The 21,083-nt window shown below is 53.5% G+C and overlaps 3 protein-coding genes and 1 non-coding gene across 8 annotated transcripts in view; 1 reads left to right on the forward strand and 3 right to left on the reverse strand.

Moving 5' to 3' along the window:
• LOC101948742 (zinc finger protein RFP-like) overlaps positions 1 to 21,083 on the reverse strand; it is a 1,201,957-nt gene that overhangs the window by 475,919 nt on the left and 704,955 nt on the right. The gene's annotated exons all lie outside the window — the stretch shown is intronic.
• Positions 1 to 21,083, reverse strand: part of LOC122172934 (zinc finger protein 84-like) — a 47,319-nt gene that overhangs the window by 12,632 nt on the left and 13,604 nt on the right. The window lies entirely within an intron of this gene.
• Positions 553 to 624, forward strand: TRNAD-GUC (transfer RNA aspartic acid (anticodon GUC)). The gene has a single exon. It is a non-coding gene; the product is annotated as a tRNA-Asp (tRNA).
• Positions 5,714 to 21,083, reverse strand: part of LOC101939631 (zinc finger protein 850-like) — a 109,428-nt gene continuing 94,058 nt past the window's right edge. For 2 of the 5 annotated variants that reach the window (XM_065564339.1, XM_065564342.1), the window contains 3 exons: positions 17,792 to 17,918; positions 17,098 to 17,211; positions 5,714 to 16,728 (listed from right to left, as the gene is read on the reverse strand). In XM_065564339.1, the coding sequence (XP_065420411.1) occupies positions 14,363 to 16,728; positions 17,098 to 17,211; positions 17,792 to 17,918 (2,607 nt within the window). In that variant the 3' untranslated portion in view covers positions 5,714 to 14,362. Of the gene's footprint in view, positions 16,729 to 17,097; positions 17,212 to 17,791; positions 17,919 to 18,397; positions 18,486 to 21,083 lie in introns of all 5 variants that reach the window. The other 3 variants (XR_010592001.1, XM_065564341.1, XM_065564340.1) reach the window with 3 other exon arrangements.

Genomic DNA, 21,083 nt, shown 5'->3' on the forward strand with positions numbered 1-21,083 from the left:
TTCCTGGGTTTCCCCCCGCCCCGCACACACCGGGAGCTGGCGGCAGCTTTCCCGGGCCCAGGGCGGGAATCGCAGCCAGCTCCGCTGGGAGCAGCCTGGGGCCAAACCTCCCCCTGCAGCCCGGGGGTGACGGGGGGGGGGGGCGGGTCTCTCTCACCTTCCCTCCGAGCGGGCCCCCCTGGGGCAGGGGCCGGGAAGGGGCCTGGCCGGGCTGGGGGCTCTGCCCTGGGAGAGGCTCCTGGGGAGCAGCGGGAAGGGCCCTGCTGGAGATTCCCCTCTCCCGGCTGCAGCCAGGGCTCCGGGCTCCCAGCACCAGCCGCCGGGGCTCGGGGATCTCGCCAGGAGCCTGGAGCCAGAGTCCCCGCAGCGGCTGCGAGTCACTTCCTGCTGCCGGGCCTGAGCCCCGCGATCGCTCCCCCCAGAGCCACCTCCCAGCTGCTCCTGGGTCCTAGCGATCAACCCACCACGCTGAAGAATCTCTGTGTCCGGCTCCTGTTCCACTCACAGGCGCTAAGGTCATGAGCATCTAGCCCAGGCCACTAATAAACCACTTCCTCGTTAGTATAGTGGTGAGTATCCCCGCCTGTCACGCGGGAGACCGGGGTTCGATTCCCCGACGGGGAGTGCAGTGGCTTTTTGACAGAACAGGGAGCAATGGTCGGCAAGGTTTAGGTTGAATATTAGGAAACACTACTCTGAAAACTATTTCTATTGTAATGAATCAGTCCCGTTCCGAGTGCACACATAGCTACAACACTAAGACCAGCAGGGAGGCCCAGGAGTGAATTGGCCGTGGAGACTCAATTCCTGTTTTGCCCCAGAGCCGGTCTCTCCAGGCCAGAGCTGAAGAATATTAATGGGATCTTCAGGGGGAAGGTTGTACGGCCACAGCCTGTGCTGCACCTGCTCTGAGGCTGGGAGAAGCCGAGGAATTCTAAGTCCAGCCCCATTACGGCAGCAACTTTCACTGACGACAAATGATGACGTGTCACTAAACAAAAACAAGAATGTGACATTTTCTCGCCAGGTGTGAGAAGGGGAAGGTCCAGCAGCCAGTGGAGATGTCTTCAGAGCTGGAAAAGAGACTCAGAGAGTTGTCTCAGAATAATAGTGCTCTAACGGAGACTCTGAAGAAGTTCAAAGGTACCAAGATGGGATCGAGGAGTGGAAATTGGAATGAGTCCAGAGACTGTGGGAGAAGATTGGGCTGCATCAGTAGGAGTGTTGCCAGCAGATCCAGGGAAGTGATTATTCCCTTCTATTCGGCACTGGTGAAGCCACATCTGGAGTATGGCATCCAGTTTTGGTTCCCCCGCTACAGAAGGGATGTGGACAAATTGGAGAGAGTCCAGCAAAGAGCAATGAAAATGATTAGGGGGCTGCGGCACATGACTTATGAGGAGAGGCTGAGGGAACTGGGATTATTTAGTCTGCAGAAGAGAAGAGTGAGGGGGGATTTGATAGCAGCTTTCAACTACCTGATGGATGGTTCCAAAGAGGATGGAGCCCGGCTGTTCTCAGTGGTGGCAGATGACAGAACAAGGAGCAATGGTCTCAAGTTGCAGTGGGGGAGATTTAGGTTGAATATTAGGAAACACTATTTCACTAGGAGGGTGGTGAAGCACTGGAATGGGTTACCTAGGGAGGTGGTGGAATCTCCTTCCTTAGAGGTTTTTAAGACCTGGCTTGACAAAACCAATAATATGCACTTAGGTAAGTGCGGGGGGAGGGGGGGGCTATTGTGGGGAACTTTCCTGACTTATACACCACCCTGGTGGAACTGAATAACAGAAGGCTCTGAGTCCTCGCGTCACCTCACTCTGTGAGCAGGGCCAGATTAACCCTTCTGTGGGCTGAGGCTATTAGTTTTTGTGAGGTCCTCTTGGCTGGGGGTGTCTCCCTGCGCTGGGCCCTCTGCTCAGGATCCCCCCTCGCTCTCCCCAGCTGCTCACTGCACCCAGCTCCAGACTGCTCCAGCCTCCCTCTGGCTCAGTGCTGCTGCCATAGGCCCTGACCTCCCTCCGCCCCCACCCCTTCCGCAGTAGCCTAGCTGGGGGGGTGCAGGGGAAGCAGCAGTGCATTTTCCAAAAGCGGCACCTTAGTTAGGGGTTACCATGGTGCCAGTGGGCGGGGCCCACGCTCCACTCTGAAGCTTGGCTTCCGGGTTGGCACTGGGCTCCTGCAGGCAAGGGGGGGCAGCAGTGCCGTAGGAGCCATGGGGGGGGGGCGGCAGGCGCGGCCGGAGGAGCCATGGGGGGGGGGGGCGGGACCGCGAGGGCGGCACAGCATGGCTGGAGGAGCCAACCAGGATGGCCCGGGGAACAGAAAGAGAAACAGAGCCCGGGCTCGCTCCCGCTCTCCTCTCTCAGTCCGTGCTTAGCATTACTTCCCCCCTGCCACCTGCACTCCCCGCCACCCCCCGCTGCCGTAGTTGCAGGGTTATTTCAGGACACAGCCCGCCTCTCTTGCTCAGAAGCGCTGCTGAAGCCTGTCCAGTGTCTCCCACGCTCAGGCTGGCATTGGTCAGGTGAGAGCTCCCCCTCCACGCTTCCTTAGGGGCGGCCCTTTCTCCACAAGTCAATCGCCCCAGAGACCAGGGGGAGGCGGCGGGGGGCGGTGTGCACAGAAGTCTTTGCAAGCCAGCAGTGAGCTGCGGGGCGAGGTGGACGGAGCTGCCAGTCCCCACAAGTGGTTCAGAAGCCCCTTGGGAGGGTGGGGGGCCCGGGATGCTGCCGAGCGCTGCTCCGGGGGGTGCGTCGAAGCCTCCAAAGGGGAGATGGTGCGGCCGGAGGAATGAGGGGGGGTGCAGCATGGCTGCAGCGTGGCCAGAGGAGCCATGGCGGGGGGCGGGGGGGACGGAGCGGCCAGAGGAGAAGCCAAGGGGGGGCGTGGCCAGAGGAGGAGCCAAGGGGGGCACCTTTTTTATGTTTGCTCCCCCTCCTCTTAGAAGCTGGCTACACCACTGCCCTTCCCCCAATCCCCCACCCTGCTTCTCCCATTCTCTGGCAGGCAGCTGCAGCTCACACCAAGGGTGGGACCCCAGATGCCGACTCCCTCATTGGCCTGCCTGCCTTTCAATGAGACTGACCTACAGCCTTGACCTCTCCCCATTGGCCCTGGTGACTAGTCTCAGGTTCTTCATTTCTCCCTTCCCCTGCTTTTTGGTACTGGGAAAGGGCCAATCAAAAAAAAAACCCACTGAGTTTCAGTGAGGGGCCAACAGTCCCCTTACCCACACACACATCAAAATCATTGTAATGTATTTATTGCTAGTTAGTAACTCTGCTGCTGTGAAAAGTGATATTTGTATGTTGGTTAATATTTTTCACAGCCTCTCAGCGAGCAGCTTGGGTTGCCAACCAGGTAATATTTAAAACCAGACACTACAGCAGGAGTGCTGGAATCTCTCCTGCCCTGCTTCTTCTCCCCAAGGTCCCACCCCTACCCTGCCTAGTCTCCCCAAGGCTCTGCCCCCATCCACTCCTCTTCCCACCCTCCCTGCCCTGGATCAGGAGGGACTTGCCTGTGGAGTCAGGGCTGGGAGCTGCAGGTAGGAGAAGGCAGCCCCAGATGAGTAGGGTCTGGTGCAAGTAATGACCCAGTGCCTCCCCACCTGCAGTAACTAGATTTTGGGTGTCTGGTCAATAGATCTGATCAGACACTGTCAGGTCCCCTTTTCGACTGGACTTTCCAGTCAAAAACTGGGCACCTGGCCACCCTAATAGCACCCAATGTGCAATAAGTGCTGGGAATGCGTCGGGGACAACTTCAGCTTTCCAAAGGTGGGGGAAGTAACCAGGGGGCAGCCGGGTTAGACTCAGTTCTGACCAGCAGGGACAAATTCATTGGTCTAGATGAAATAACTATAAGGTGGATGCACAACAGGTTGAAAGACTGGTTGAAAGACAGAGTAGTTATCAATGGTCTGGTGTCAAACTGGGAGGGGCCCCTATTCCATCCCCTTCCCCAAATCACAGGCCCAGTCCCACCTCTTCCCCGCCTCCTCCCCTGAGCGCGCCATGTTACCCGTTCCTCCTCCTCCCTCCCAGGGCATGCTAACACCACCAAACAGCTGTTTGACAGTGGTCGGGCGGGAAGCGCTACGAGGTAGGCGGTGCGCTCAGGGCGGGAGGAGGCGGAGGAGGTGGGGCGGGGGGGGGAAGGGGAGCTTGGTTACCAGTGGTTGCAGAGCACCCATTCATTTTTCCCTGTGGCTGCTCCAGCCCCAGAGCACCCATGGAGTCGACGCCTATGACAGCAGGTGGGTGTGGTGGGGGACAGAGAACAGGGAGTGGGGAAGGGGCAGCCCACCCTGAGCTTCTGCGGCAGCCAGGCTCCTGGGAGGGAGCAACGGCAGGAGCTGAGAGATCAGGCTCTCAGCTCTGCACACGGCCCCTTTTAGGTCGGTGGAAGCGCTTCTGGTGTGGTCAGGTCCCCCAACCCAAAGAGGGTAGCGTGGACATCGCCTACCGCAGTAATTACTCTGGTGGCTGTAAGTCAACCTAATATAGGTTGACTTAGGTTTGGTGTGTAGACGTACCCTTACAAGCAAAAGGATTCTCTCACCCAAGAGATTTCAGCAGTCCATACTCATGGGAAAGTCTTCCAGCTAGGACCACTCCCCCCAGTTCAATGATGCTCCTATTGTCTTTCAAGTGATCCTGCTTCCAGAGTTACTTCTTGCTGCTGGGCCTGAGCCCAGCCAACGATCACTCCCCCAGCCGTTCCTGGGTCCTAGCAATAAACCCATTGCATTGCAGCCCCCTGTCCCAGACCCTGCCCCCGGGGGACCCACCGCCCCTGGGCTCGGGCAGCTTCTCCCAGCATTAGGGGGACATCCTGCATAGAAACTTCTCCTGTCAGCATTCAGTCTCGCTTGCAGCCTCCCTGCAGAACAAACCCGGGCACAGGCCACTGGCTGATCAGCCCATCTGTGGCAAACTTCTCTCCACATCCGGCTGGCTAAGGCCTTGCTTTAACCTGCCTCTCTGGTCACAGGCTACTGGCACTGGTGCAAAACATCTGGTTGTCTCAGCTGGCTGGGCCAGATTTGTAGGGGAGAGAGAGAGAATGCAAAAGGAGAGAGAGCAGAAGTGGGGGGTGGCTAATAATTTAGACCAGTGGGAAGGAAACAGATGCATGAGGGAAAGGCTGGCAGCAGAATTTCAAGTGTCACATCCCAGGGGGAGTTCAGGATTTAGCGAAAGCAGTTGAGGATGTCGGCTGGTTCCCCTTCTCTGGGTCTGCCCTGAGTAACTTGCCTTTCAGGATCAGGATGATGAAAGCCCAACAGTGCCATGCTGGGTTGCAGGAGACAGTCGGTGTGAGACATACCCCAGGATACAATCTGGACAGTTGAAACTGCTTAATTCTCCATCCCAGGACATGTTTTACACTGCTGCCCTGTGTGAACAACAAACCCCTCCACGCTCTGCTCCCACACAGCCACCAGCCTTCACAGTCACCCTGGCTGCACTGTACTGAGTGCGACCAGCCAGACACTCAGGAACTTACCAAACAACACAGCAACATCAGCCAGTTTTCTACTCCCAGCCTTGCACCCTGGGAATGTGCATCTTGGACTGCTCAGTCTGTTTGCTGTGGCTGGACAAACTCAGTAATTAGTGGGTCACCCCCACAGAGGGGCCGGATTAGGCCACAGCCTTGTTCTCTCCAATCAAATCCTCCAAATACTTTCATGAAAACACACAGATCCAGACAAAACACTAAAACCAGTTTATTAACTGAAGCAAGGGGGCTTTTAGGGATTACAAGGGAAAAAGATGTAAAAGGTCAGAATTGGTTAAAAAATAAAATTAAAATATGCATTTTAAATCCTAAATTTTACCAAGCTTAGGAAGATGTGAAGCAAGCAGGTTTTTGCACCCCACCCGCTGTTGCAGGCAGTTCACAGTTCTTAGTACCCAGGCTGGATTTCCTTCCAGCCTTGGTCCGTCCTCCCCACTCCAAGGCCCCTGTTGCCTTTCAAGCCATCTTGTTGCCTTCTGTAAAGATGGGAGAGGAGAGGTAAAAATGGAGGCAATTCTCCCTTGTGCTTTTATACCACTCTCCTCTTTGAGGTTCACCCCCGCAGCCGGGGGGCAGGCGACAATCAGTCTGTGGCCTAAGTGAGCGTCCAGCCGTCCTTCTGGTGAATTGTAACTCTCCTGTTCCCAGCTCCACAGCTGGTGAATGGCCAGCTAAGCAATTATTGGCCATTTAGCACATAGCTGGTGTGCAGGTGACATTGTCACTGAGGAGCTCATCTGTGGGCGTTTTCCAGCTTTACAGCATGTAACAAACATACAGCAAACTCTCAGAGCTCCATGGACAGTGCTGATAGACATATTTTAATGGGACACTAATATTCAGCAGACGATGACTTTTTCTATGATACCTCACAAGACATACTTTGGAGAAAATTTATCATTTTGTAAACGTGGTGATCATCATAGTGTAGACCAGTGGTTCTCAAATGTTTTTCATTGGGCCCCCCTTCTTTGTGTCTGTGGTCATTTACACCCCCACCCTCACAGGCACATATATCGCCACCCAGCTCTAAAGGCAGAGTAGTTGCTGGTGAGGCACCCAGCTCTGAAGGCCTCTAATAGCAGCACAAAAGTTAGGGTGGCCACATGAAAAGTGATATTCGTCAGTATCGCTGTTCACAGCAGATTTATCACCCCATTGCCACCCCTACTTCTGTGCTGCTGCTCCACCTGGGTTTGAGAGCCTGAGCATTTATCCCCACCTCCCAGGTAGGCCTGTGCTTCTTCATGAGCCCCAGCCAACTGGGACCGACAGCCAGTGCTCTTTAAAGAAAACCCAAACAACCCACAGAGGTCACGCTTCTCTTGACACATTTCTGTATCTCCCTTGGGAGGCCTGCCCCATAGCTTGAGAATTGCTAATTTAGATAGTCACCATTGGGATTGGTAGCCATGATGGTATTGCCTGCTCTTTTCTGTGTCCAGGATCTCCAGAGAAAATATCCGAGCAGGAGAGCGGAACAGATCCCATTAACATTAACCTGGCAAAACACATTTTGGTGATTTCAGCTATAAACATTCCCTCCATCCTTCAGCCCCTACCCCCAGCGACTTCAATGAGACTGAGCTAGAATTGGGCAGGTCGCATGGGGCGATGGGTATAATCTCTGAATTATTGATCCCTGAATTAACAGAATACAGGAACCCTTGGGATAAATTGTTAAGCTCTAACAAGATATAGCTAAACATAGACCACTACAGTTACCCCTCTTCTTCCAAGTCTTTAATAATACACGTTTACATTTCAAACTCTAGCTTATCTAAGGTGGACATACACTTAAAATATCTCTCTAAAAGTTAAATCTGAGTCAATTGCATGCAAGTTGCTTAACGCTTTATTACCATGTGTGACAGAAATTTAGATCCTGTATGGATTCTTCCATGCTTAATGAGGTCTGACCTCTGCATGAAACCTTTCCCACAGTCCAAGCACTTCTATGGTCTCTCTCCTGTGTGGACTGCCTGATGATTAACAAGGTTTGACCCGGGTATGGAACTTTTCCCACAGCCCAAGCACTTATGGGGTCTCTCTCCTGTCCAGAGACTTATGGGGTCTCTGATGTTTAACAAGGTGTGGGAGAGGAACTGTGTATGTGTAGGGGAGAAGCCCCAGGTGCACGCTACCAACCCAAGGAGGATAGTGGGGACATTGGCTACCTCAGTAATTACTGTGGTGGCTGTAAATCAACCTAATATAGATCGACTTAGGTTTGGTGTATAGACGTACCACCATAAGCAAAAGGATTTCTCTCACCCAAAAGCATTCAGGAGCCCGAACTCACTGGAAAGCCCTCCAGCCAGGACCACTCCCCCGAGTTCAGTGATGCACTTTCAAGGTATCTTGCTGCCATGAATTGAAATAGGGGAGGGGAGATGGCCAGAGGGATTTTTTCCTCCTTCTCATACTCCGACCCTTTATACTGGAAAAGTCTTTGCTGGGTCTTGGGGTCAGGCAACTCCATGGCGTACGTGAGCTCCAAAAGTGTCCTACAGATGAATTGTAAATTTCCCCTTTCTTCCTATTGGTGGACGGCCAGATAAAAGACTGGTGTTCTTTGAGATGTGTTGCTCATGTCTATTCCACAGTAGGTGAGCGCGCTCGCCATGTGCACCAGTGCTGGAAGTTTTTCCCCTAGCAGTACCCGTGGGGGTGGGGAGCACCCCCCGCGAACCTTGGAGTGGTGCCTGCCTGGCACGGTATAAGGGGAGCTGCCCATTCCCCCCACCCTTAGTTCCTTCTTGCCAAACAACTCTGGCAGAGGGGAAGGAGGGCAGGATGTGGAATGGACATGAGCAACACATCTCGAAGAACACCAATTATGAAAAGGTAACTGTCTTTTCTTTTTTTGAGTGATTGCTCATGTGTATTCCACAGTAGGTGATTCCAAGCTATATCTGCTGGAGGTGGTTAGGAGTTCACAAGTTCTCAGGACGGAGTACCGCCCTGCCGAACCTGGCATCATCCCTGGTTTGGGAGACTATCTAGGGTGACCAGATGTCCCGATTTTATAGGGACAGTCCCGATTTTTGGGTCTTTTTCTTATATAGGTTCCTATTACCCCCCACTCCCTGTCCCGATTTTTCACATATAGGTTCCTATTACCCCCCACTCCCTGTCCCGATTTTTCACACTTGCTGTCTGGTCACCCTAAGACTATCGCATAGTGTGAGGTGAACGTGTGAACTGAAGACCATGTGGCGGCCCTACAAATGTCCTGTATAGGGACATGGGCCATGAAGGCAGCCGATGAGGCCTGCGCCATCGTCGAGTGTGCCCTCACAATGGGCGGCGGGGGGACACCCGTCAGCTCATAACAGGAGAGGATGCACGAGGTGATCCAGTTGGAAAGCCGCTGAGTGGAAATCGGCTGGCCTCTTGCGTGCTCAGCCGAGGCGACAAACAGTTGTGAGGACTTTCTGAACAGCTTGATTCGCTCGAGGTAGAAAGCCAGAGCCCGCCTCACATTGAGCGTGTGGAGACGGTGTGCATCACTAGTCACGTGGGCTTGGGGCAGAGGACTGGTAGAAAAATGTGGTAGGTGGAAACCACCTTCAGGAGGAACGCGGGGTGTGGGCGGAGCTGGACCTTGTCCTTATGTCCGTATACAGCGGCTCGGAGGTCAGGGCCCTGAGCTCCGAGACCCACCTGGCCAATGTGATAGCAACCAGGAAGGCCACCTTCCATGAGAGGTGAGACCAGGAACACGTGGCTAACGGTTCAAACAGGGGCCTCGTAAGACGAGTCAGCACCACATTCAGGTCCCATTGCGGGACCAGGGGCTTAGAATATGGGTAAAGACAGTCCAAACCCTTAAGAAACCGGCCAGTCATACCATGGAAGAACACAGTGTCCATCACACAGAGGATGGAAGGCCGATAGGTGCACCCTGACTGACGAGGGCGCCAGGCCCTGGGCCCTCAGGTGGAGGAGGTAATCAAGGATAAGCTGGATCGGGGCGGCCGTTGGGGACACACCTTGGTCCGTTGTCCACCTAGAAAACCGAGACCACTTCGTAGGAGTGACGCCCTTCCCTAGGCCCCCCCGAAGGAGAACCAAGGCATTGCCGGTTCTGCCGGGTCGTGAACAGATCCACCTGGGGACTTCTCCACCTTCAGAAGAGCTGGCGGGCCACTTCAGGGTGTAGCGACCACTCGTGCTGAGAGGAGCAGTCCCTGCTCAAGCAATCTGCCCTCACGTTCTGAGTGCCCGGCAGGTGAAAGGCTTTTAGGTGGATGTCGTGGGCTATACAGAAGTTCTACAGACTGAGGGCTTTGTGGCAGAGGGCAGAGGATCAGGCCCCGCCTTGCCTGTTGATATAGAATATCGAGGCCATGTTGTCCGTGAGAATCCTGACTACCCTGCCCTTCAGGTGTGAGCAGCAGGCCATACACGCCAGCCGCACTGCCCTGAGTTCCTTGACGTTTATGTGAAGGGTCAGGTCTTGCGGAGACCACAGGCCTTAGGTATGAAAATTCCCCCCAGCCCAGGACCGATGCATCGGACACCAGCTCCAACTATGGGGCCCTTTCCCTGAATGGGACCCCTTGGAGCATGTTGCTTGGGGTGAACCACCACCGCAGGGAAGTGATCACTGAGTTTGGCATGGTGAGAACCTTGTCCATTCTGTCCGTGGCCTGGGAGAACTGCGAGGCCAGCCAGAGCTGGAGGGGCCTCATCCTGAGTCTGGCGTGGCGGACCATATACGTGCACGCCGACATGTGACCTAGCAGCTGCAGGCAAGCCCTGGCTGTCATCACCGGGAACCTTGCGATCAAGTCGATGAGCCCTGTCAGGGTCTCAAACCTGTCCGGGGGGAGAGAGGCCTTGGCCGACGTTGTGTCTAGGAGCGCCCTGATAAACTCTATGCGTTGGACCAGGATTAACGTGGACTTGGTGTTGTTTATCAACAGGCCCAGGGCGGTGCATGTGGACAGGAGGAGTGCCACATGATCCCTCACCTGTGATCAGGAGGTGCCCTTGACCAGCCAGTCGTCCAGCCCCCGAGCGTCTCGTCAAAAATGCCTTTTACCCCCCTGCTTGCCCTTAGAGGACCCAGGCTGGGGGGCAGGCTGATACTGCCGTTGCAGGCGGTTTTTATAGTCCCGCTGCTTCTTCTGGGCGGCCTCGTATTTCGGGAAGGTGGCCTGGGTGGAAGCCTGCTGTGGCTTGAACATGGGTTTTGCCAGAGTAGGGACATAGAGGCCCAAGGTCTGGAGGGTCGTGCGGGAGTCTTTCATGCCGTGCAGCCTTGTGTCTGTCTCCTCTGCAAACAGTGCCTTCCCGTCGAAAGGGAGATCCTGCAGTGACGACAAGGATGCCTCATGAACACCACCGAGGCCATGGACTGTGCGGCCGTGTCCGCTGTATCCAAAGTAGCCTGCAGGGATGGATGCCCTTGCGGCCACTGCCCCTTCCTCCACTAGCGTCTTAAACTCTTTTGTATCGTGTTCCCGGAGGAAGTCCTCGAACTTGGGGAGGGATCCCCAGAGATTAAACTCGTAGCAACCCAGGAGTGCCTGATAGTTTGCTACTCTTAGCTGGAAGCTTGATGACTAATAAACTTTTCTCCCCAAAGCATCCAACCTCCGAGAGTCTTTGGTCTTAGGGGTCAGGGCTGGCTGCTCCTGCTGTTCCCTGTGGTTGACCAACTCGACCACCAAGGAGTATACAAGGTGGGTATACAAATACTCGTGCCCCTTAGTGGGTACAAAGTACTTGCGCTCCGCCTTCTTCGAGATGGGAGCCAACGAGGCTGGTGTTTGCCACAGGGCATTTGAGATCCGTGCCACCCCTTCTTGGAGTGGCAAGGCCACCCTGCCCAGTGCCGAGGGGGACAGCACATTGAACAAGGAGTCTGAGGGCTCCTCCATCTCCTCTGCCTGGAGGTGCAGGCTCGCTGCCACCCTTTTAAAGAGTTCTTGGTGGGCCCAGTAGTCCTCCTGCGGAACGGAAGGGGGCGGGACCACAATCAGCTCCTCTGGACAGGGTGAAGAGGCTGGTGCGGTACTTTGGGTGTTGGCCGGCACCAGAGAATCCATCACCTGGTCAGACTCCGGGCTTATTGATGGGGGTCGGCCTGACTTCAAGGCTGCCCCGGTCTGTTGACATCCTAGGGTCCCTTCTTGCTTGCATCCAACCTCGGCATCTAGCAATAGGGAGATGCGGACTCCTTCCCCTATCACATTTTGGTCATACATGGTCCTTTAGATTTCAGGGGCAGCTTCACATGAAACTGACATGCTAAGTGTAGTCACTATGTGGCTGTGATGCAGCGAGTTCACAGTTCTCAGCCTCAGCCGTCTGACTCTCAGGAGCAAACCCAGCAGTTTCCCAGCTCTGCTGTTCCTGCCTTCTTCCCCTCTCAGCAGTATCTCACATCACTGCAGGGATCAGGCAGTAACTTTTTCTCCATTTCAGTCTCTGCCTCTTGCGCTCTGAATCTAGCTCGCAGCATCCGTGTTTGTGCTGAGAGATACTGACACTGTCATTGTTCAAACCACACAAAAATATCTCAAGACAAAGCGTTAGATAAAAATTAAAATCTAAAAAAGGACGATTCGAACAAACGATCATTTGTTTCCTGAAGTCCTCAATAAACCTGAGCTACATCCTGTCAAACTAAACTAATATCAAAGTACGTGACCTCACGGTCTTCACGAAGAGAGAAAAACCCACAGTCCAGGGTGGACCATAAAACACTTTCACATTCATAAAGTGAAATCTCAAAGAATCTTTTAAGACTCAAAATCAGGAAAATAAACGGACCCATTTTCTTCTGAAGTGGCTAAACCAGCTTCACTTCTAGCCTCATTATTCGGTTGTATTAGTTGCAGCCTTATAATAAAAGAAAGAGAAAGAAAGAAAAATCTCCCCATCTACAAATGATCTGGACTAGCCTAGAAAAAGTCAGGAAGCAATTTTACCAATAGATGGAAACAGGGCTATAAGATCTGAAAGGTCAAACTGTGCTTTGAGGTTCATTGGGATTTCCCTGCCCACTCCTAGGTCTGGGACACTGTCTTCCCAAGCCCTCAGGAGTCTGACTTAGGATCATAGACATCAAAACTGTGATTCCTAAGCATGGAGAGCCAGGGACATGGTGGTAAGTGACATTGGGACGCAGAGGGGTAGAACTGGGTCATGATAAAACTCTGCATTGCTGAGACAGAGGCTGCTGTGTGGAGAGTGGAGGGTGACAGTGATGGGGGAAGGAGGAAAACCCTCAGACTCACCCCTTCACCCTAAAATAGCAAAGAAGGTAAAACACCACATTTTACTGTCCCTGCTCCACATTCTTTTAGAATCTAGTTAATTCTGCTTCATAAGGGAGAAAATGTACAAAAACTAAATGCTTTTCAGCCTGGCCCGGAGTAATGTTAGACTATCTAGGAATGAGACAATCCGGCCCCAAAGGGGAAATTCAGGGACTAATGAACACTCTCCTAATGGGAGAGAGTTAGAACACATTAGTAAGCAGTCAAGGGACACCGGACCCAAGCAGCGATGGGTGCTGGAGCCTTCTCCCTCCCCATTTTGTCACGGATATTTTTAATAAAACTCATGGACAGGTCATGGGATTCTGTGAATTTTTCTTTATTACCTGTGATCTCTCCATGAGTTTTACTAAAAATATCCATGACAAACTCTTAGCCTTACACATAAGATGCTCGGGGTGAATTTACACTAGGAAATCTGGTGCAGGGTCACAGAGATGTGCTGGCTAATCCTGACCATGATTCCTACCGTAGACAGACGCTCGGAGGCTGATGCTGCGGAGGCAGAGGTGGGATCTCCAGGCCTCTGACAAAAGGCCCTGTGGAAATCAGTTCCTCTCAGTGGCACTGTCTGAATGCAGAGGGGGCAGGTAGAAGGGGCCAAGGGGGTGAGTGAGGAGAGGCAGCACCTCTCTGCCCCTGTGCTCTCCCTCACCTCTTATCCCACAATCCCCAAACACTTGATAGCTCCAGCACCCAGCTCCCCCTGCTTCTCAGCTCCATCAGCCCCAACCATTCAATCCCCAGTGTCTGCCCAAGAACCCATCGCCCTGGTGCCTTTACATTTGATCCCCCCAGAACCCAGCGCCCTGGGGGATGAGGGGAGGGGAGGAGTTACCAGCCCCCAGGGACACTCCCCCTGCAGGGAACAGCTCCAGGTAAGTGGGGGAGCCCATCTCAGGGGCTGGGGACAGGTGTGTAGAGTGAAGGTGGGGCCTGGCCCAAGTGTCCTTCTCCTCATCTCCATGGCAGGGGGATCCCGGCTGGGAGGGGAAGGGAGAGGGGGGAACTTCAGTCAGGCAGAGGGAGCAGCTGGAGGAGTTTCTCTCTCTCCCTTCCCCCACCTGTGGCCCATCAGCTCAGCAGCCAGGGCTGCAGCAGGGGGGAGGGGCTGATCGGGGCGTCTCCTCCTCTGCCTGGGGTTTGCTTAGACCAGGCAGAGCCAGAGGGTCACTGACCAGCTGATGCTCGGTTGTTGTTGGCTCCTCACCCCAGCGATGGGCAGCTGGATCCTTGGGAGCCAAATACCCCGATGTGTGTGAGAACGAGGAAACGGGTTTGTCACCATGGCCAGCCCTAGTCAGGGCCCTGAGAGAATTTCCCTGCTGTGCGGAGGAGTCTCTGATGTCCATTGTGGTGTTAGTTCCACTTGGAGCATTTTCCACGCTGAGAACATCTCAGAGGTTTCTTCCCTGTGTGGATTTGCTGATGCCCGATACTCCGGGAGCATCAAATGAAGCTTCTCCCACATTCAAGGTCTCTCTGTTTTGTGGATCACTGATGTGTGAAGTCAAGCTGAATCATCTTCTGCAGTCAGGCTATTGCTGGGGTCTCTCACCTTTGTGGATTTTCTGATGTTTGGTGAGCTCCGAGCTCTTACTGAAGCTTTTCCCACACTCAAGGCATTTATAAGGTCTCTCCCTCATGTGGATTCTCCCATGTCGAGTAAGGTATGAGCGCTGACTGAAAGTTTTCCCACAGTCCAAGCATTTATGGGGTTTCTCTCCCGTGTGGGTTTTCTGATGATTAGTAAGTTTTGTTCTGTAAACAAAACTTTTCCCACAGTCAAGGCATTTATAGGGTTTGTCGCCTGTGTGGATTCTCTGATGAGTAATAAGGTGTGAGTGCTGCCTGAAAGTTTTCCCACAGTCAAAGCATTTAAAGGGTCTCTCTCCTGTATGCACTCTCTGGTGTCTAATAAGTTGTGACTTCTGAAGGAAGTTTTTCCCACAGTCCAAGCATTTATGGGGTCTTTCTCCTGTATGGGTTGCCTGATGTGTAATAAGTTTTGTTCTGTCAAGGAAACTTTTCCCACAATCGAGGCATTTATAGGATTTGTCACCAGTGTGGATCTTCTGATGCTTAATAAGGTTTGAACGGCAAATGAAACTTTTCCCACACTCAGGGCATTTATGGGGTCGTAATCCTGTGTGGATTCTCTGATGTGCAATAAGGTGTGGGCTCTGACTAAAACTTTTCCCACACTCAGGGCATTTGTAGGGTGTTTCTCCTGTGTGGATTCTCCTATGTTTAGTAAGGGATGAACTTTCCTTGAAATCTTTCCCACAGTCAAGGCATTTATATGGTCTCTCTCCTGTGTGGATTCTCCCATGTTTAGTAAGCTGTGAGCTCTGACTGAAAGTTTTCCCACAGTCAGGGCATTTATGGGTTTTCTCTCCTGTGTGGGTTTTCTGATGTGTATTAAGGGTTGATTTCAAACTGAAACTTTTCCCACACTCAAGGCATTGATAGGGTCTCTCTCCTGTGTGGGTCCTCTGATGTGAAATAAGGTTTGAAGTTTGACTAAAACTTTTCCCACACTCAAGGCATTTATAGGGTTTTTCTCCTGTGTGCAGTCTCCGGTGTCTAATAAAGTTTGACTTCTTACTGAAGCTTTTCCCACAGTCCAAGCATTTATGAGGTCTCTCTCCTGTGTGGATTGCCTGATGTCTAGTAAGTTTTGTTCTGTCAACAAAACTTTTCCCACAGTCGAGGCATTTATAGGGTTTGCCACTTGTGTGGATTCTCTGATGTTTAATAAGGTGTGAGCGGCTAATGAAATTTTTCCCACACCCAAAGCATTTGTACGGTCTCTCTCCTGTGTGGATTCTCCTATGTTTAGTAAGCTGTGAGCGCTGACCGAAAGTTTTCCCACAGTCAAGGCATTTATGGGGTTTCTCTCCTGTGTGGGTTTTCTGATGTGTATTAAGGGTTGATTTCAAATTGAAACTTTTCCCACACTCAAGGCATGTATAGGGTCTCTCCCCTGTGTGCAGTCTCTGGTGTGTAATAAGGTGTATCTTCTGAATGAAGCTTTTCCCACAGTCCAAGCATTTATGGGGTCTCGCTCCTGTGTGGATTGCCTGATGTCTAATAAGTTTTGTACTGTCAATGAAACTTTTCCCACAGTCGAGGCATTTATAGGGTTTGGCACCCGTGTGGATTCTCCTATGTTTAGCAAGGTGTGAACGACAAATGAAATTTTTCCCACACTCAAGGCATTTATACGGTCTCTCTCCTGTGTGGATTCTCCTATGTTCAATAAGGTATGAGTTCTGACTGAAAGCTTTCCCACAGTCCAAGCATTTATGGGGTTTCTCTCCTGTGTGGGTTTTCTGATGCATATTAAGAGTTGATTTCAAACGGAAACTTTTCCCACACTCAAGGCATTTATAGGGTCTTTCTCCTGTGTGGATTTTCACATTTTTAATACGGGATGAACTTTTGCTAAAACTTTTTCCATAGTCAAGGCATGTATTGGGTTTCTGGTGTATAATAAGACTTGGCTTCTTACTGAAGCTCTTCCCACAGTCCAAGCATTTATAGGGCTTCTCTCCTGTGTGGGTTCTCTGATGTGTACTAAGTTTTGCACTAAAACGGAATCTTTTTCCACAGTCAAGGCATTCATAGGGTTTCTCTTCATTGTGACTTGTCTGCTGGACTGTGGTTTCCTTGGGATCCTTGCATCCTCTGCCAAGTTGAATGGATTCATCCAGTTTCTTCCCGGGAAACTTTCCCAGCTGCATCTCTGATCTATGTCGATCTCCCCAGGCATTTCCCTGTTCCAAGCCCTGGGAAAAATTCCCTTCAGCTCTTCTCAAAAATGTCTCCTGCAGTTCCACTTTCTCAGGACCTTCCTGCTGCTGATTCTCCTCCTTGTTCTCACTCACTGTCCTATCACCTGCTGGGAGAGAGAGAAGCCAGACAGGAGTCACTGTCTGTGCTGGGGGGAAAGGACAGAAAGGGGAATAGCAAAGCGGGAAAACACAACACAGTGACTGTTGGGGAGATAGAGACATTGAATTCTGCCTCCACATCCCACCCAAACACTCCCAGGGAAGTAAAGTCAAGAAGGAAATTCCCGACAGCTAACAGGATGGGTGGGAAGCCAGGACTGATATTTGACTTGATGCTATGACACCTGCTGACTGCAGCCCTGACCTGGGTGAGGTGCAGCAGAACTGAGGGCTTTAACTCACTGCACATTTTGGGAGTCCCAGGTTTTTCCTTCACTCGCCAGATGGTTTCTTTGTCAGTTTCCCTGACTCCTCACCTGTGCTGGTGCCTCTCGGGCTCTCCCTTTCCTTGGAGTCCTGGAGATCCGGGATCCATGGCTCTTCCCCTTGTTCCAGCCGGGCGATCAAGTCAGGTTTGGGAATGGGGAATCCTGCACAGGGGGTGAAATCAGGCAAGGTCAGGGCACAGGGAGCACTGGTAGAGTATTTGCCATTAGGAACATTCCCTGAGTTTAACCTGACCCTACATGGGACTGTGGTAACCCAGACCCTTTGGGAGAAGCAAAAATCTGGGGGCACAGGGGTGTGGTCACACCCTCACTCGGAGTTCTCAGGATAGATGTACTGCAGGGACTCGCTGACACACACAGAGCTCAGGTGCTAAGCTCCTGCCTATTTCCAAATCTGCAGAACCGAGAGCCCTCCCAAAGGCTGCAGCTAGTCCCAAGAGGGCTGGTGAACGGGTGTGTGAAGGAGAAATAACACAGGCAGGACAACACCCTGCTTCTGGCCCCTTGAAAGCTGGAGAGATGGGGATGAATTAGCATGTCCATTAGGTTTCTGACTCTCCTGTTCCCTTGAATGGGGTATGGAGATGAAAGTCTCCCTCTCACTGCAGCTGTGGACTACGTGACCGTCCCCCCGAATCCAAAAGACCAGGGAAGAACCTGACCAGATTCAGACACGCAGACCCCACAGCTTCTAATACCCAGGGGGATGGGAATCCCTTACCCAGCGAGGTCACCATCTCATAGTTCTCCTGCATGACGTCCCTGTAGAGGGCTCTCTGAGCGGGGTCCAGCAGATCCCCCTGCCCCTGGGTGAAATACACAGCCACCTCCTCGAAGGTCACCGGCATCTGAAACAAGAGTCCCACCCTGACTACGTGCTGCTGCAGCCAGAATCCACTAGTCACAGAGGAGACGGGGAGGGGGAAACAAAACATTGAAGCTCTGGGAGGGTTGGAGAAGCAGAAACTCATCCCCACCCTGTTCAGGGAAGCCAGGAAGTTTCAGGGAGTGGGTAGAAGGTGGGAGCTCCTTGTACCCCCCAGCACACGGAGCAGGGCAGGGTCTTCTCATTTCCCACACGCCTGCCAGCCACAGGCTCATACAGGAAGCAGAGCTCTGAGCCAGGGACAGGAACAGGAATCCCAACAGCTTCCCTTCGTATTTCACAGCAGCCTCTGGCCAGTGGGCTTAGGCTCCAGCAGTGGGAGTCTGGTCAGTATGCCCAGCGGGGTTGGGTCCTGTTTTAGAAATGGGGGAATGTTTATCACACCCTTTTCCTCCCTGCCTCTCCCTCACCTCATCCAGCAGCTCCCTGAAAATCACCTACCTGAGCTGGCTCCATCACAGCCATTTTCCTTCCCTGTCCCCTGGAAGACGGGCCCATCTGGAGCAAAGTCTAGATGTGTTTCCTCAGCCTGTGGGGGCGAGAGGGATGATGGGGGAGGTTACAGAAGGGGCTTGAGTCCAAATCACACCCTGATTCCCCCCAGGCTCTCTCCCTGCAGATAGATGCTCTGGACTCTGCCATGCTGGGAACAAACCTGGTTAGTTTATTACCACACAGCCCAGGCCCCTCCCAGCAGAACTAAACCCTCCAGGAACCCTTTTAAACTTCCCAGTAACAGCATCTCTGAGCCAAATGCTGGAAAAAGAGCAGAATCAAAGGAGTCACTTTAGGACACTGCCCCACAGTGTATTGTAACCCCTCTAGCTCTCCCCCGTCTCCCTCAGTCCTGCGGTGCTCAGCAGAGTGAGCAACTGGCTTTTCCTCTCTCAGCTCCTCCCCTTGTTCCCAGGAGAGCTGACTGCCCCGGGGGTGCAGGGAATGGATCTGGGCACGGCTGGGAGCTGGGAACCTCCCTCCCCACTTCTTGCTCCTGCTGCCCGTCAAGTCTCTCCGCTCTCCCCTTTATCTTCTTCCCTCACCCTGGGAGAACGGGCGACTGCCACATTGTCGTGGGCCTTTGCTCTCATTACACAGCTCAGCCACTGACACTGGTAACGGGGGTTGAACCCGGCTGTGCCACTGAGGGCAACAGCTCTGGGACCCACAGACACAGGGAGCCCCTCTCCTTGTAGGCCAAACTCCCCAGCAGGTCCCTGAAAGGGGCCCTTTGTGCAGAGTCATTTTCCTGTCTGGCTCAAGCCCTTTCCCCAGGTTTCTCCATCACCTGCAGGCTTAGGTATCCTAGGGGCTGGTCTGGTCTCAGAGGGGTGTGATGAAGCGGGAATGTTCTTAATGTTTTTTCTGAATACTGTGTGTGCCTCCCTTTCCCTGTGTGTTACTCAAGTATCGGGGGTGGAATACGGGTGTGTGATGATTGTGGACATCCCTAGTGGGCAGGGGTGACTGCAGACTGGCTGCCTAGGCACAGAGAATGGCCAGCACTCTGTATCCTGGCAAGAGATGGCTGGAGCCCGTCCTCTGCAAGGAACCAGCTGAAGGTGTTGGAGAACAAAGAGGGGGGAGGCCAGGTGACCTGTTTTCCTGGGAAGGAGAGAAAGCACGGAGGAGGGACAGCTGGGCATCACTGAGGATGGGGGGCTGGAAGTGGGTCAGTTGCCTGGTTTGGGACTCAGCGGGGAGAGTCCAGGGCTCGGGACTCTGGATTCCCCCCCAGATGGACTTTGCTGAATGCTCCTGATTTCTGTGCTAACAAGCTCTGTTCTATGCTGTGTTCCCAGCAACCAATAAACCCGTCTGTTTTCCAAGCTGGCTGAGAGTCACAGCTGACTGTGGAGGTGGGGTGCACAGCCCCTGTGAGGAGCGGGTCAGGCTTCCCCAGGTGTCCCATCCAGGTGGACTAGCGGTGTGAACAGGGGTGCCGAATACTACAAGGTCAGACCCAGAAAGCTTCTTGCCCTGGTGAGAGTGTGCTCCGAGGGGAGACACTGCACCAGAGTCCTGCCTGGCTTCATTCATAGCAGCTCCAGGGCACGGAGACTGTGACTCTGTGACACGGGGCTGTCTTAAACACCTATCTCCCCTCCAAGCTCTGATTGCCTCAGCTCTCAGGTGAGTAAAGAAGGAGCGGCCGGGCCAGGTGGCTGGCCTGCAATGAAAACATCCGATGCAGCTTTGGAAACAAATACAGAGCATGTCTGGTAACCGCCCCTCCCTACTTCTGGATGCTTTGGAGCAAGATCAGCCCTGCGCGCTGCACCTGTGCTGAGCCACAACACGACAATGTGTGAAAGGAGCTTAATAGATTTTTGTTACACGTGCCGGACTGTGCCTCACACCTTTGTGAGCATGGCAGTCACAGACTCACCGATATGACCATCCCCATGTACGACAGGGGTAACAGACAGTGCTGCCAGGGGCGGCGAGTTATGTGGGCCCTGGTGCCCGGGCTCCACCAATGTTCAGGGCCCAGCACCACCAATGTTCAGGGCCAGGTCTCTCTCCGGTCACCGCCTGCTGCCCCTGCGCCTCCCCCAGGCCCGGGAGCGTCCCTGCCTCTCCCCTGCAGCTCCACGCTGCCTCCGCTCTGCTGGCTCCGGGCATCAACTGCCGCCGCAGGGTCCTAGTGCCCCCCATCCACTGCTGCCAGGGCAGACTGACCCTGAGCCTGCCCTTCTGACTCAGACCCTTTCATTTTCTGCTGGGATCCTCCACCAGCACAGGGGGGCCCACCACCCGCAGTCACCGCTCCTGCCCCATGCTGGACAAGGGGTAGCCCCAATCCCCACCCTGAGAGAGACTACAGTGAGGGCAGCAGCAGGGGAGGAGGCACACATGTGATGGCAGCCTTCCCGCCCCGGCACCCACCACAGGGGAGGCAAGGGGGCTTCCTGGACCTGAGAGGGGCCGTAGGAGCACATGCACTGACAGTGGTGTGAGGTGACTGTGGTGCAGGGGGGAAGTGGAGGGGTCCCTCCCTCAGAGCTCGCTGCTGCCTGCGAGGAGAGGGCTGGGGGAGTCCTCCTCTCTGGCTTGCCTGCAACCCAAACACCTCATCCCCAGCCCTGCCCCACTCCCAGGGCCCTCACCCCAACTCTCTGCCATAGCC

The sequence above is a fragment of the Chrysemys picta genome, chromosome 12 (genome assembly GCF_011386835.1).
Source record: "Chrysemys picta bellii isolate R12L10 chromosome 12, ASM1138683v2, whole genome shotgun sequence".
Classification (NCBI taxonomy): Eukaryota; Metazoa; Chordata; order Testudines; family Emydidae; genus Chrysemys; species Chrysemys picta.